This window comes from Theobroma cacao, chromosome 1, assembly GCF_000208745.1.
Source record: "Theobroma cacao cultivar B97-61/B2 chromosome 1, Criollo_cocoa_genome_V2, whole genome shotgun sequence".
Taxonomy (NCBI): domain Eukaryota; kingdom Viridiplantae; phylum Streptophyta; class Magnoliopsida; order Malvales; family Malvaceae; genus Theobroma; species Theobroma cacao.
The window spans coordinates 10008617-10023529 of NC_030850.1; the positions used below are offsets into that span (position 1 = coordinate 10008617).

Sequence of the window (14913 nt, forward strand, 5' to 3'; positions counted from 1 at the left end):
TCTTAATATTGTTAAATAACTTATAATGTAATTATTATAAAATGTAAATTATTTATGTTTCAAAATTTACAATTTAAAATACTTATATCTATATATAATTATATTTAAAAATAAATAAATAAAAAATAATACTCATGTAAAGCAAGTGTACTAATATAAATAATAATAATAATAATAATAATAATATAAAATAGTTACACTAGCAAGTTTTGATAATGTTGACGTGTGAAAAGAAACAAGAGAAAGAGACCGGTTATTACCAGAGTGTAGAAGGAAGAATAATAGAAAAAAGAGCCAGGTGGCTGGTGCCGTCGGTGTTGACTGCAAACGGAAATCCATCTCATCTCCAAACGAACATATCAAAGCTGCTACCAGAAACGGCGAACAGAAAACCCCTCTCCTTCACAATCTCCTGATCAGGTACATGCCTTTTCCTATTCCTATATTTCTTCTATTTGAATTCTTATTGCTACGAACGAGACCTTACTCTTACTTCATTGATCTTTAACAACAAATTCAATTTCCCTCGTTCCTGAATTGATTTTATGTCTTAACAGAGCCTAATTTTTCATTTTTCGGTTTGATCTCTGTTAGGTTAGATTAGCCAAAATTGATTTAAAACCAATTAAGTTAGTATTTAGGGTTTCTGATTATTCATTTACTTTTTTTTTTGTTTCGGCAGAGAGGTTAGATAGAAAGGAAGATGGGCGTGAAGCAAGCATTAAAAAGCCTGGATGCCTTTCCTCGTGCGGAGGAACATTTGTTGCAGAAGACGCAATCAGGGGCATTAGGTGAATTACTGCCATTTTTAATTTCTGTTTAACTATAAATGATGCCACATGTTGATTTTAATCATTACTGATTCTCTTTTTTTTTTGCAAAACTCTGTTTTGTAGTCTCGATCGTTGGTTTAGTGATAATGGCTGCGCTGTTCTTTCATGAGCTTACGTATTATCTTACTACATATACTGTTCATCAGGTTTGCATTTTTTTGTAGCTTTTGATATCACTGTTACCTATTTTTTTGTCTGAATTATTGGGTTGGACTGATGGCATTGTCATTGTGTTGCTGCTTCTTGTTATGGAATTTCTTAACATTTTATAGAACAAACTCGAATTAAAATCTTTAGGTTTTGTCTCCTAAGATTATGTTTCTTTCCGGAGGCTTCCATAGAGGCTTCTTGTGCAAGAGACAAGTTTTAAACAAACTTATCCACTGGCCTAAATGTGCTCATATGCCAGCTGGAAAATAGAATGATAAGCAAAGCTTTGGGGGACATAAATGATGCAACCACAGAACACACCTTGCTCTTGTGTAATTTTAGCTCTAGTGATTTGGTGGTTTCTAATATATGAGTTGTGTGCGCATTGTGTATATGGATGGAATTTTGTTTCTCCTCTCTTTGGCACTTCCTGCTTTCTCCTTATCTACTTATTGGCATCTTAGTTATCTGCTAGTTTGTTGGGTAATCTTTTGTGTAGGAGTTCCAGTGTTCTTCAAGATAATGAATGTTTTAATGCTTTGCTTTCTTTTTTATTTAATAATATTCTAAATGCTTTGACTGCTGTCTTCTCATATCTCTGCAATTACATTTGTATCTTCCGTTAAACTACTTAAACTACTGATCTGCCAAATGCTAGTCAGACTAAAGTTACTTTACAACCATCCCAACATCTTTTGCATACGAATATTGTTTAATAATATTTTAGCTAATCCTTGTCATTCAACCACCATTTATTCAAAGATGTTTTTTTAAATATAAACCTTGAATTCTTCTGCTGTTCTGCAACTTTCAACTTCAAAATCCCATATTTTCACAAGCCTAGCTCACCTCAAGGGCAAAGACAGCTTTCTAAAACCTCTTCTCTATTAATAAGAGCACCCAAGCAACATATGTTCTCAAAACAAAGTGGTTTCGAGTCCAACTTTTCTATCTGAATTAATGCTATTAGGGAATTCTGTAACGAGTGATGTGGTGTCATTAGTAGTTTGAGATTAAGTCGTAGTTGAGATGATCTAACTGGATAGGTATTTGCAGATGTCTGTAGACTTGAAACGTGGAGAAACACTTCCAATTCACATTAATATGACATTTCCTTCATTACCTTGTGATGGTTGGTACTGCTTTTTTTATGAAACTATTCTTTTTATTTGTAGATTCTGATTTTATCTCTTTTTTGGAATATTAACTGTTGGTCTTTGATCTATCATATTATTTTTGCAGTCTTAAGTGTAGATGCCATTGACATGTCAGGCAAGCATGAAGTGGATCTTGATACTAACATATGGAAAGTAAGACAATTTTGTCTTCTCAGCAAGCCTTTATTATCTTAATCATCGTTGTGTACTAATGAATGCAATATTCTTCTTATGAAGCCCCTTCTTTCCTTTAGAGATGAATGTGGGATTTATGGTTAGATTTTCTTATTTGTTATCTGGCTAACCATGTTAGACTTCTTGCAGCTTCGCCTGAACAGTCTTGGTCAAATCGTTGGCACTGAATATTTGTCTGACCTTGTGGAAAAGGAGCATGCAGCTCACAAGCACGGTATTATCTTTGGTGTTTGACATATACCTCATGGTTTTAATTTAATTTATCCTTTTGGGAGCTCCATCCATTTTAACAATATATGGTTAAGTTATCAGGACATTGTTATATTTATCGAGGAGGCAACATCATTTGCGTCATGTTGATGATAGTCGATACTTTGCTTTTCCTTTTTCCCTTTTTTGGGGGGGTTGGGGGAGATAAGTGGAGACAAAACAATAAATGCACCAAGGGGTTAGATTCGTATGAATTTTTCTCTTCATTGGAGATTAGAAATGGTCAGATCTCATCTTCAAGATGTTTCATGCAAAAAAAAGCTACCTTGGAACTTGGGCTTTCATCTCCAAACTGTTGTACCAAGAACTCTCCTTCTCTTGAATATTGTTCTTCATTAAATACATATAAAAAGTTTTTTCCTAAAAAAAAAAATCCGTCTTTACCAAGTCTCCATCTAGTGCTGCCCTCTACTAATATCACACGTCTTAGAGTAAGTCCAAGAAGTTGGGAATCGTAAAAGATGGAAAAAGGGGGAAGTAATGATACATGCTTAAGTAGTAAAGTATCTGTAATAAGCATATAGGTCATGGTATCCTGCATTGAGAATTTAAGATGGAGAGAGGAGTTGGGCTAGTTTTTGATAGAGTCTAATTTCTTTAGCTGACAAGGGGGATGTTTCCTTCTGGTGATTGGGTTGGGTTCAATGTATAGGTCCCTAGGCTTATTAATTAGCTAAAATTTGAGTGGTGCAAAAGATCTAATGTTTCAGCTGTCACTCTTCTCATTTTCACCCACATGTCACTTTGTTTCTTCTCTTGTTTTTGCTGTTATTGAGAAGCCCTTGTGGTCAAACATGGAAGATTTGAATCTATAAATTAAAAACCACCATGTAAAGATGGCATTAAATGCTAAAAGAACCATGCTGAACTCCTAAATGATGCAAGTCACTTTAAAAATAAAGTAAAAGCATGTTTGTTGAATTATTAAGCAATATTTGTGACTTTGTGCTTAAGCCACTTTTTCAAGGTTTAGATTTTTTTATCATTACCTTTTGTAGAAATGACCTAATTGCTCAGCAGATTTTATTTAGTTATATTAGGGATTTTTCTCGTTTTCTGTTAGGATACATTACAGCGTATATTTATGGATATTGATTTGTCATAACTCCGTTTAGTTCATTGATAGTTCATGTGTTATATATATAAAAAGAAAGACAGAAATGTTGTTCATGTGATGTTTCTCCAAGGCATAAGTTAGTTATTCAAATAACTAATTTTTTGTAATGAATATGACCAGATGATGAGAAGGAACATCATGATGATTCTGATAAAAAGCTTCATGCACTCGGCTTTGATCAAGAAGCTGAAAATATGATCAAGAAGGTGAAGCAAGCATTGGCTAACGGAGAAGGATGCCGGGTATTTGTCCTCTAGAGATTTCCTTAATTATTAACTTTAAAAACCTTTTTTATCTAATTGATTAGTTTCTTTTTTTTGGGCCATCAAAGGATTATAATGGAAAGAATATAAAGGACAATTAATCTATTAATGTAACATTTTCTGCAGGTTTATGGGGTATTAGATGTTCAAAGGGTGGCTGGAAACTTCCACATTTCAGTTCATGGGTTAAACATTTATGTTGCTCAAATGGTTAGTAACTTAGCAATCTAGTTTCATGTCATATCCTAAATTATGCATGTATTCACCTTTGTCTTGTTTATGTTTTCGTGTGAGTAATGCTAGCTCGTTGTAAAGGTTCTTGTTTTTCGGGTTTGATTGATTAGTGAAGTGCATGACTGGTCATTTTTGCCAATTCGCTCTTAACTGAATGTTTTGAAGCATTATATTAGAGTGAGGGATTTAAACTTCTGAATCTAGTTTGAAAGAGTGTGCTAGATTTATCTACAAAGTTTTCTCTATTAGTTTCTTGGCACTTAAGAGTGATGAGGATTTCTAGAATACTGCCATATTTAGTTTCTTTTTCACAGGGCTTTCTCTTTGTCATGTGCTAATTAAGTGGAAGTCCTTTTTTCTTTGCTGACAGATCTTTGGAGGAGCAACACATGTCAATGTAAGTCATATGATTCATGATTTATCATTTGGGCCAAAGTATCCAGGACTTCACAACCCACTTGATGGTACAGTGCGGATTCTGCATGACACAAGTGGAACATTCAAGTATTACATAAAGGTTTGAATTTCGATCATACCCTTGATTGGCCAAAGATTTATGGCACTATCCCTCAGCCTCTTTAAAGAACAGACATTTTGCAAATATCTCATAGAACTGTCCATTTTGCAACAATTCTACAACTATAGTGTGCAAATTGATGATCCTTGTTTTCTGCATTAATTGATCGGGTAATTGTCTTTTGGTTGATGAACTTCAGGATCTAGTAAGTGGTCAAATTGTGCATAGTAGCTATTGCTCACTAGGTTTATAAAGTAGAGTTAAAACCTCCCTTAGTGATCTCTCTCTCTTTTAATGCTTGAGCGCAAAATTGTAGTGGTTATCTTGTGCGTAATCATCTGAACTGTGTATCATCTATTATGGGGTGACAATGTTCCATGATTGGTTGAGAAGAGACACAATATAAAGCTTTTTGATTGGTCCAAAATATTTCTCCTGAGCACTAAGAATACCTTGTTGCGTTGTGGTTGTTTTTATCCTTCACGTAAAAGGTGACGCTTCTACATTTTTTCATACCTATCCTTTCTATTCTTTTGCAACATCCTATAAGCATTGCCAGGTCCTCCTCTCTAGGTACATTCTGCTTCTCTACCTCTATGCTCCACTCTTGACCCTTTTAACAGTGTAGTTTCACAGAATATGTTTACAATTGTTCTCCCCTATTAAATATGTTGTTAGTTTTAGAACTGCATGGAGTTCCATAAAATAGTAACAAGCTGTTTCATGTTGCATTTCAGCACATTCACTGATAGTACTTCTATAGTAGAGATGGAACATCAGTTTGCCCTTTTATCTTTCTCTTCTTCCATTCCTTGAGAAAATAGTTGTTTTAAACTTGAAATCTCTCATCCAAGTGTTCTTTTTACTGTGTTGCAGATTGTCCCTACTGAGTACAGATATATCTCAAAGGAAGTTTTGCCAACAAATCAATTCTCCGTCTCAGAATATTTTTCCCCTATGCATGAATTTGATAGGACATGGCCAGGTTGGTTGGAAGTGTGACTTTGTAAACATATCTCTCTTTTCTTTGGTTAGTGGTTACTAAATATTTTACCCCTCCATTCAGCTGTTTACTTTTTGTATGATCTGTCACCAATCACTGTGACAATAAAAGAAGAGCGCCGAAGCTTTCTCCATTTCATCACTCGACTTTGTGCAGTATTGGGTGGAACATTTGCCTTAACAGGTTTGTGATCTATACTCACTCTGTAAATGATCCAAGTTATTTAAAGTTTGCAAATTAGGACAATTGCAGAATCTAGGTGGTCAAAATTGATTATCATGTGGTGTTTGGCTGTTATTTAGTACTTTATATAAGTTCAAATATGGGTTTGGCTGTGATTTGGACCTTTGAGTACCTTTAACAACAGGTTAAAACCTCTCTTTTTTGCCACATTTTTAGGTTGCTTTATTTGAAAGGCTTAGAACTTTATGTGGAAAACTATTGACACCTTTAGCGGTTAAAACTTAGAACATTTTTGCCATTTGCATATGCTTTCTCCTTGATGTTATTATGGTTAATAAACGGTATTTTTGTGTCATATTAAAACAGGAATGCTAGATCGTTGGATGTTTAGGCTTATTGAAGGGCTGACTAAACCAAGCCATAAAGGTGTATTACGGTAGAGCTTTTGGAGTGCAAGTAGAAGAACCGCATCGACTCACGCGTGCATCTCAATGGGATTCTGAAATTGTGAAAATCACTTGGCTTCAGAAGCATAGCCTGACCTTAGAATGCAGAAAGTGAGGATTAAAAGAATATATAATACAAACCCCATATTCTGTGGCATCCTAAAATTATTCCATGCAGTCATCTTTTGTTGTTCCTTGGTCTTTTCGGATGTCCTAAGTTGTTTCATTTTTTGTAAGGCTAGTTTTATTGGTGCTCTGGGCAACTTAGGGCTTGGAATAGATATAGAATATGATAGTTATGGGAGCCAGAATATTGATTATTTCTGTTGGATTAACTCTTTTTTAGTCTCTACCAAAACACTCCCTTCTGAGAGTTTTTCAAAGCCGTTGTTTGCCCTGCGTGTTATGGTCTGATATTTATGCATAAAATTTATTATTTTCTCACACATGGAAAAAAAAAAAAGGATATAATTCACTCTCATAAACCACTTTTTAAATAAAAAATACATATATTTATTATTAGATTAAATAATTTGATATTATGAACGTAATTTACACTTGTTTTTTAAGATATTTTGAACATAATTTAAACAGTCTTTCTGTTAAAAAAATAAATAAATAACGATTTAAATAGTTCAAAAGAGAAAAGAAATTCATCCGAAAGTTTTTACAAAATTTAAATAAGATTTAAATAAAAAATATATATTTATCATTAAATTAAATATTTGAAAATTCTGAATTTATTTTAAACGTGTTTCTTTAAAAAGAAAATAAATAACACGTTAAATAGTTTAAAATCATATCATTTATCTTTTCAAAGAGAAAAAAAAAAAATTCATCTCTAATATATTTGTAATAAGAGTAAAATCAAAATATTTATTTTTTGAAATAAGAATCTCATTACTTAACTTAGTTTCTGACATAATTTTTGGTTCCTCGGCGGACTTACAGGCGTGATTTAAAAAAGAAAGGGGCACGCAGGCAGGCAGAGGCAGTGGGACTGACTGGCCTTGGACCGCAAACGGATCCGAATCCTTCGTCCCCTCCAATCCAAAAACATTTGACTTTCCTTCTTCTGCAGATCCTTAAACAGCATTGTTTAAACAAATGTACGAACAAAAAAAACTAAGCTAAAAGGCCGCCGATCCATATACAGAATCTAAAATCTTACAATGGCTGAGGACGATAGCCAAAGCCAAGAACTTGCAACGGTCCGAGAGCTTTGTGCCAATGGGGTTTGCATGAGAACAACAGACGTTGAAGCCAAACTGGACGAAGGCAATATCCATGAAGCTGAATCTTCTTTACGCGAAGGCTTGTCCCTTAACTTTGAGGTTTGTTGTGTTTTTCCAAGCTGCCAATATATCTTTTTCCTCCTTTTTTTTTTTCCGGTGATCTGAAATTGGAAGAATTTGATTTTCTTGAAGGAAGCGAGGGCTCTTTTGGGAAGATTAGAGTATCAAAGAGGAAATGTAGAAGGGGCACTTCGGGTTTTTGATGGGATTGATCTGCAAGCTGCAATCCAACGGCTGCAACCTTCTGTTAATGAGAATTCTAATTCCTCTTCTTTTTCTTCTTATTCTTCTTCCATCTCCTCTCATAAAAAAGGCCGTGCTAATCGTGATTCGCAGACTGCCGTTTCGCAACACGCTGCCAGCCTCGTTCTTGAAGGTGTTTACTTGAAGGCCAAGTCCCTTCAAAAGCTTGGAAGATTTACTGGTATTGAGAAAGATTCACATTTCACCTTCTTTTTATCGGGTTTTTTTTTTTTTTTTTTTGCATTCTGTTGCGTTGAAGTTTTAATTTTGGAGTTCTGTTTGAATCTTAGACGAGAAGAGAGCTACCTGTCTTCCCTTTTATACCAGAAAAAGAAAGTTGAAGGTTGTTTTTACTGGTTTTGTAGAGGCTGCTCAGGATTGTACAAATGTGCTTGATGCCGTGGGAAGGATATTTCCTCAAGGCATACCTGGTGTGCAAGTTGAGAATCGATTGCAGGAGACAGTTAGTCAAGCCGTTGAGCTGCTTCCAGAGCTTTGGAAGCAGGCTGGTAATTATCAAGAAGCAATGTCTGCTTATAGGCGTGGACTTCTCCATCTATGGAACTTAGAAAATGATTGTTGTGCACGGATTCAGAAAGCATTTGCAGTTTTTCTCTTGTATAGTGGGTTGGAGGCTGGTCCTCCTAGTTTAGGTGCTCAAGTTGATGGTGCTTATGTACCAAAAAATAATTTGGAAGAGGCTATTCTGCTTTTGATGGTTCTTGTGCAAAAAATTCATCAGGGTATAATACAGTGGGATCCATCTGTTATGGATCACTTAACATATGCACTCTCTCTATGCAGCCAAACTCCTGTTTTATCTAAGCAGCTAGAAGAGCTCAAGCCTGGAGTAGTTCAGCGTATTGACCGTTGGAATACCTTAGCTCTTTGTTGCAGTGCTGCAGGACAGAATAAGTATGCCTTGAATCTACTAAGAAAGTCTCTGCATAAACATGAGCGACCTGATGATCTCACAGCATTGTTGTTGGCTGCCAAGATCTGTAGTGAGGATTCCCATCTTGCAGCTGACGGAGTAGGATATGCACAGAGGGCAATCAATAATGCCCAAGGGGTGGATGGACATCTGAAGGGTGTTGGTTTTCGTATGTTAGGTCTTTGTTTGAGACAGCTAGCTAAAATTGCTTTCAAAGACACTGAAAGGTCTCATCTTCAGTCTGAAGCACTACTATTTTTAGATGCAGCAATTTTTTTTGAGCAGGACAATGCTGATATAATATTTGAGCTGGGAGTTCAACATGCAGAGCAGCGGAATTTGAATGCTGCTTTGCATTATGCAAAGAAGTACATTGATGTAACAGGTGGCTCCGTATTAAAAGGTTGGAGATTGCTTGCTCTAGTTTTGTCTGCTCAACATCGATTCTCAGAGGCTGCGGTAGTCACTGATGCTGCTTTGGATGAGACTGCTAAATGGGAGCAAGGACCACTGCTCAGGCTGAAAGCAAAACTGGAGATCTCCCAATCACGACCCATGGATGCTATTGAAACTTATCGTTACCTCCTTGCATTGGTTCAGGCCCAAAGAAAATCATTTGGTCCTATGAGAATTGATTCTCAGGTTCAATTCAGAATCTTCTTTATTTGTTTTAACAAATAAAAAGGTTTTTCATAATAATATTTCTTATGAATGTTGTTAAGGTTGTTTCTTGCCACTTTTAATTGTCCCTAATGCAATATTTTACCAAATTAATTAGCACAAGTAGAATACAATAGGCATAGGTTGTTACATTGCACTATTTTACATAGAAATTTAGCTCAGTAAATCACTTTTGGTTGCTTAAACTGGTGAAACACTATGCTTATTGAATAAAAAATATGCTGGGTCTGACATCAATGTACTTTGATTGTGTCACCAATTAAAACTGTAGTTGGTTTTGAGTTTCAAACATTAGGAGTTTGTATCAAGTTGTTCATTGTAAAGTTCACTCTTCAAATAATAGTGAAATTGAGTTTACATAATTTCCTCATGAGAAAAATGCCCTTTGAAGAGGCTTTTTCTAGAGCAGATGCTATAATTTCATTGCCTCTTTTATATAAATCAGGCAATTATGTGTGGTATATGAGGGATGATGATGGGGTTCTTAAATTTTAAAATTATAATGCATTGTATGTATAGCAAGCCTGCAAATGAGGATGATTTAGTATGGTTTGGCTATTTGAGACAGAGGCCTACAAATACTCATGCAGAAGTTGTGAGTTCTGACTTAATTAACGATGCCTGCCAAAAGAGGGAGTGAAGACCAAAGAAGACATTGCTGGAAACTACCAGAAAGTCCCTTGCTTTTACAGATCTTGTGAAGGATATAGATCCAAACAGAGACAATTGCATAGTAGGATCCATCTGGCCAACCCATGTAGTGGGAAAAGACTTAGTTTGTTGTTGTTTAAAATGCTTCATATTGGAATTTTGATGACATTGCTGTTTTGCCATCTTTGTTGTACTCCTAACTTTTTACTGTTTGTGTTGTCTTGCTATTATTTGTTTCTTTGACTTGTCTTTTCTTTTTCTTTTCCCTCCTTTATAACGAAATTTTGGGTTAGGCCAAGCCCAGGATTAAGGCTTAGTTGAGCTGGGTTGAGTATGGTAAATGTTCAGTGTTCTGGTTGTTATTGTTTCTGCACTAATCTTTAGGTTTTTGTTTTTACTGATAGATTGGGGATGATAAAGTAAATGAATTTGAAGTTTGGCATGGTCTCGCAAATCTGTACTCTAGTCTTTCACACTGGAAGGATGTAGAAATATGTCTGAGAAAAGCCAGAGAGATGAAGCAGTATTCCGCCAAACTACTTCAGACAGAAGGCAAGATTTGAAACCTTATTTACTGAACGATCCTACTTTTTACCTTTCTACTTTCTACTTGAAAAGCTTATAATCTTTTAATGAAGTTGGTTGTCTATTTATGGGAACAACTGTATATTTGAATCAAATTAGCAGTTCTCATGGACTAGCTTATGAGCTGAAGGACTAATAGATTAGGTAAATTGCATAACACCTTCAACTCTGATGCATAGACCAAAAGGTTCAGAATACTTAAGATATAAAGAGCATAAAACCTACAGCCACTTTCAAGACTTTAATTGGACATGTTCACCAAACATTTAAAACATTTTCCTTGTGATCTGGTAGGGAGAAAACTTCACTTGACAAGATGACAGAGATGTAACAAAAAAAAAAAAAAAAAAAANAAAAAAAAAATCCAGATTTAGATCCTAGAATATTGGAAACTGATGTCTTTACCTAATGTTGGTCTTGTTTAGAACATAGACCAGCTAAAATAACCCTATTAAATCCTAAGCATTTGATCTATGTTTTAAGTTCCATTTGATTGTTTTCTTCTATATGCTCTTTGCTTCCTAAGAAGTTGCTATGAGCAAATAAGAAAAGGAAAACTACATTTATGATTTAAAATGAGCAAATGACTAAAAACAAAAGAAATTCAAACATAATTGCTCCTCTTTGAATCATGGGTTTTGGTATCCATGAAAACAATATTTTTAATTCTTCAAAAGTATGAATTTGTTTTTGTAAAGAGCATATTTGCCTTTTTGCATATAAAAGCAAAATGTAAGTAGTAAAAGTAACAACCCAATAGAACTTTCAGTAGCTCTCCAGCTTTTCTAGAATGGTGGAACAATAATCTTTGGCCTTATTTCGAGTCTTTTATTGTTGTGAGCCTTTATTTTAGGTCTAAAAACTGTTTAGCATTTAATCCTTTTAGTTGTTTGTTTGGAGTCTGAGCCTTTGGGTAAGTCCTAATTGGATTGCAAGTACTAGAAGTCCAGTCTATGCAGATGAACTTTTCAATAAATCCAATACCTATTCTGCTTGTTTGGCTATGTTATGCTTGTCACATTACTAGACCTGTCCATGAGCTGGGCTTAGGCTAAGATGTTATCCTCAGTAAACCCATTAAACATGAGATACTTGTTTTATGGCTTTCATCCATGTTCTCTTTGGTTCTCCTCTCCTTCTCTTGACATGAATATCCTTCATTAAATCACATCTTCTCATGGGGGCATTTGCTGGTCTTTTTTTTTTAATGTCCAAAGGCTTTTTGATTTGTCCTCAATGTTTGTGATCTCCACCTTTTCCTTATGCATTCATTGTTGATCCTATCTTCCTTGTATGCTTACATACCCAATTTAACATTCTCATCTCCGCCAATAAATTAAAGAAGAAAATATTGCCGTTGAAAACTGTCCATTTTGATGCTCCTCCTTGCTTAAAGGAAACCTGAGAACAAACTTAAACTACATGCTAGTTCTAGCACCTCTTATGCAAGGCAACCTTCCTAAGGCATTTGTTCTGAAAAGGCATGTGATTAGGTTTTTATATCAAGATAGAATGAGCTGTCTTACACAGAAATCCTTTCAGATGAAGAAAAAATACATCACATGTTTAGATGGACTATTTGCTTTTTATATCTGATGAACTGAACTGCATCTTGAACGGTTTTTGACTAAAAACTGTAATTCTTGGATCAACCAGTTTTATATGCTTGCAAACTATGGTATCTGATGAACTGAACTGGATCTTGAATGGTTTTTGACTAAAAACTGTAATTCTTGGATCAACCAGTTTTATGCTCTTGCAAACTCTGGACTTTCACCTTCTCAAGAACCATCTCATATAGTTGTCACTGATATGGTATTCTTTTGTTTTCCTCCCTTTTCTTCTTTTGCTGCATTGGAGGAGGAGATTATGTTTCCATTTTGAAGATTTTTTGATTTTAAGCAAGGAGTTAGGCTAACATTCCAGCAACTTGTTCTATTTTGTTGTTTTGCAAAACAATATAATGGGTTTTCTAACTTTGAGTCTCAAAATATTCACATTATCATGATTATCCCATCAATGGAATGTATTCTTCTCCTACTTAGTTTCAGTCTAATTATCTTTGGGATTGACAAAACTTTGTTGACTAACTAAAGAATTTAAGAAAGAGATTAGGACTGTTTAGTTTGCTTTTGCATTATGTTTGGGTAATTATTTGTTTTATGGCCCTTGATTTGATTTTCTATAATAACATTTTATAATGTTTTAGAATTTATTTGGTATATAGCTGGATCAGGTTAAGTGTCATAGTTTGTGGTTTGTTAGAAGTCAATCAATTTAGTTGCTTAGAGACCGAGTGTAATAGAGCCTTAGCATTTGTGCTGTGATCAAAGTAGAAGGGATTATTTATTTATTTTTTTTACAAAATAAAATCTTAGATATCTTTATTTCTTTTTTTTTTTTCTCATTGTTTCTTTCTTTGTTATGGTAGTTTAACTCTCAAGCCATCTTGTCGAAAATTGCAGAAATCATATTTGAAACTTAGTTTTACTCTGATCTGATCATTCTTTCAATCTATCAACTCTTGTAAATAAGATTTTTTCCTGGGGCTACATAGTATTGTCACTCAGATAGTTCTTAAAGGTTTTTGCAGAGATCTGATTAAGCACATAACATTGAATGGTGAAAGTCCATTTAGAAAACATTTCAGAGATTCATTATTGGAATAGCATTGATTGAAATTGTCTACTTGGTTGCAAATTTCTTGAATTATTATGAAGAATTACAATTTTGAGTGGCTTACCCAGGCGAGACGCAATGCCAGTGTCTTTCAGAACAGAATTGGTGCATATGTAGTTTATGAATTGGTTTCTTCTAAAAAAAAGGAGCATTAATGTTTTTGTGGTGATAGTTATGGAGAGCAAAATGGGGTTCATTCCAGATAATTATCTTGGTAATAATTGTTTCTTTAATGAATATTCCAGGCGTTATGTGTCAAGAACGTGGAGAAATCCAAGAAGCAATGTCTGCTTATATTAATGCTATTTTGCTAGAACCATCTTATGCACCTTGCAAAGTACTGATTAGTGCAATGTTGTCCAAGATGGGCTCGAACTCAGTGCCTGTGGCAAGAACCTTACTCTCAGATGCATTGAGGATTGAACCTACCAACCATAAGGCTTGGTATTACTTAGGTATGATACAGAAGGATGATGGGCGCCTTACTGAAGCCATAGAATCCCTCCAGGCCGCCTATATACTTGAAGAGTCGGATCCTGTTGAAAGCTTTAGATCTCTCCTTTAACAGGCACCCAAGTATTTCAGGTATTAGGTTATAAAATTCTCTATTTCATAATATTCATCGTTTCTTATTTATTTTGGTGTTCATTTTCTCAAACTTTTTTGCAGCCAAATCTGTAAATGTAACTTTAATCATCACCTTACCCTGAGTACAGGGATGGCTCTGGGAATATGTGCCTTTGGCACTTTTGCATTCTGTTGCTTCCTTGCTACCATAAAGAAAGGATCAAGTGAAATGGGACTGGAATATTGGGAAGGAAAATAAGATCAAAAAAGAGAGCAAACTCCTGATAATTTGGTTCATTTGTAGGAAAAGTAGTAAAGGGGCTCTCCTAAGGTCTCTTATGTGTTTCTTGCTTAGCCTGCCTCTTGCTGTTTTACAAGTAAATTTTATTCTTTTGCTTAATCTTGCTTCTGTATCAACTGCATATTGCTTTGATCTTTATTTTACAGATTTGCTGTAATTAAAGATAAAGAGGAGAAAAAAAACTGATTGTTTCATTTGTCTATCCTTTTTTTTTTGTTCATTGTAAAACTAATCATTACATATAAGATACAATGGTTACCAAAGCGGCAAGCTCTCTATGATGGCAAAATAGTAATTTTAGTTTTCATGTTTTCAGAAAAAAGGGAATTTAAACTTAATTTTTTTGAATAAGATAAATATATATTTTTATTGAGTTAAATGATTGAGTGATAAATTGTTTTATTTTTTTAAGATAAAAAATTTAAATTAAAAGTTAATTAAATCAAATGTTTGGATATATAAATTGTTGAGTTTTTTATATAGTTCATATGAATACATTAAAAACGGTAACATTATCATACTTAATCAATCAAATTTTAATTTTATATTAAATTAAGGTCTTCAATCTCTCTATGCATTAAAAAAATTATTTTATTTTGTGAATACTAA

At 34.4% G+C, this 14913-nt stretch overlaps 2 protein-coding genes across 4 annotated transcripts; both read left to right on the top strand.

Annotated features, from left to right (window-relative positions):
- Nucleotides 236–6751, top strand: LOC18612183 (endoplasmic reticulum-Golgi intermediate compartment protein 3). Its single transcript, XM_007048826.2, has 12 exons — nt 236–420; nt 683–791; nt 897–979; nt 2040–2115; nt 2226–2293; nt 2465–2549; nt 3843–3964; nt 4112–4195; nt 4590–4736; nt 5613–5721; nt 5803–5922; nt 6289–6751. Exons 2-12 carry the CDS (start codon nt 704–706, stop codon nt 6360–6362), a joined length of 1056 nt encoding a protein of 351 aa, XP_007048888.1. The 5' UTR covers nt 236–420; nt 683–703; the 3' UTR covers nt 6363–6751.
- On the top strand, nt 7313–14507 carry LOC18612184 (tetratricopeptide repeat protein 7A). 3 transcript variants are annotated; one of them, XM_018114229.1, is made up of 7 exons: nt 7314–7702; nt 7796–7909; nt 8000–8087; nt 8272–9482; nt 10577–10724; nt 13682–14021; nt 14106–14507. In XM_018114229.1, the coding sequence occupies exons 1-6, from the start codon at nt 7541–7543 to the stop codon at nt 13999–14001; spliced, it is 2043 nt and encodes a 680-aa protein (XP_017969718.1). In that variant the 5' UTR covers nt 7314–7540; the 3' UTR covers nt 14002–14021; nt 14106–14507. The 3 variants fall into 3 exon arrangements, with proteins under 3 accessions (XP_017969717.1, XP_017969718.1, XP_007048890.2); XM_018114228.1 differs by having other exon boundaries at nt 7313–7702; nt 7796–8087; nt 14153–14507; XM_007048828.2 differs by having other exon boundaries at nt 7796–8087.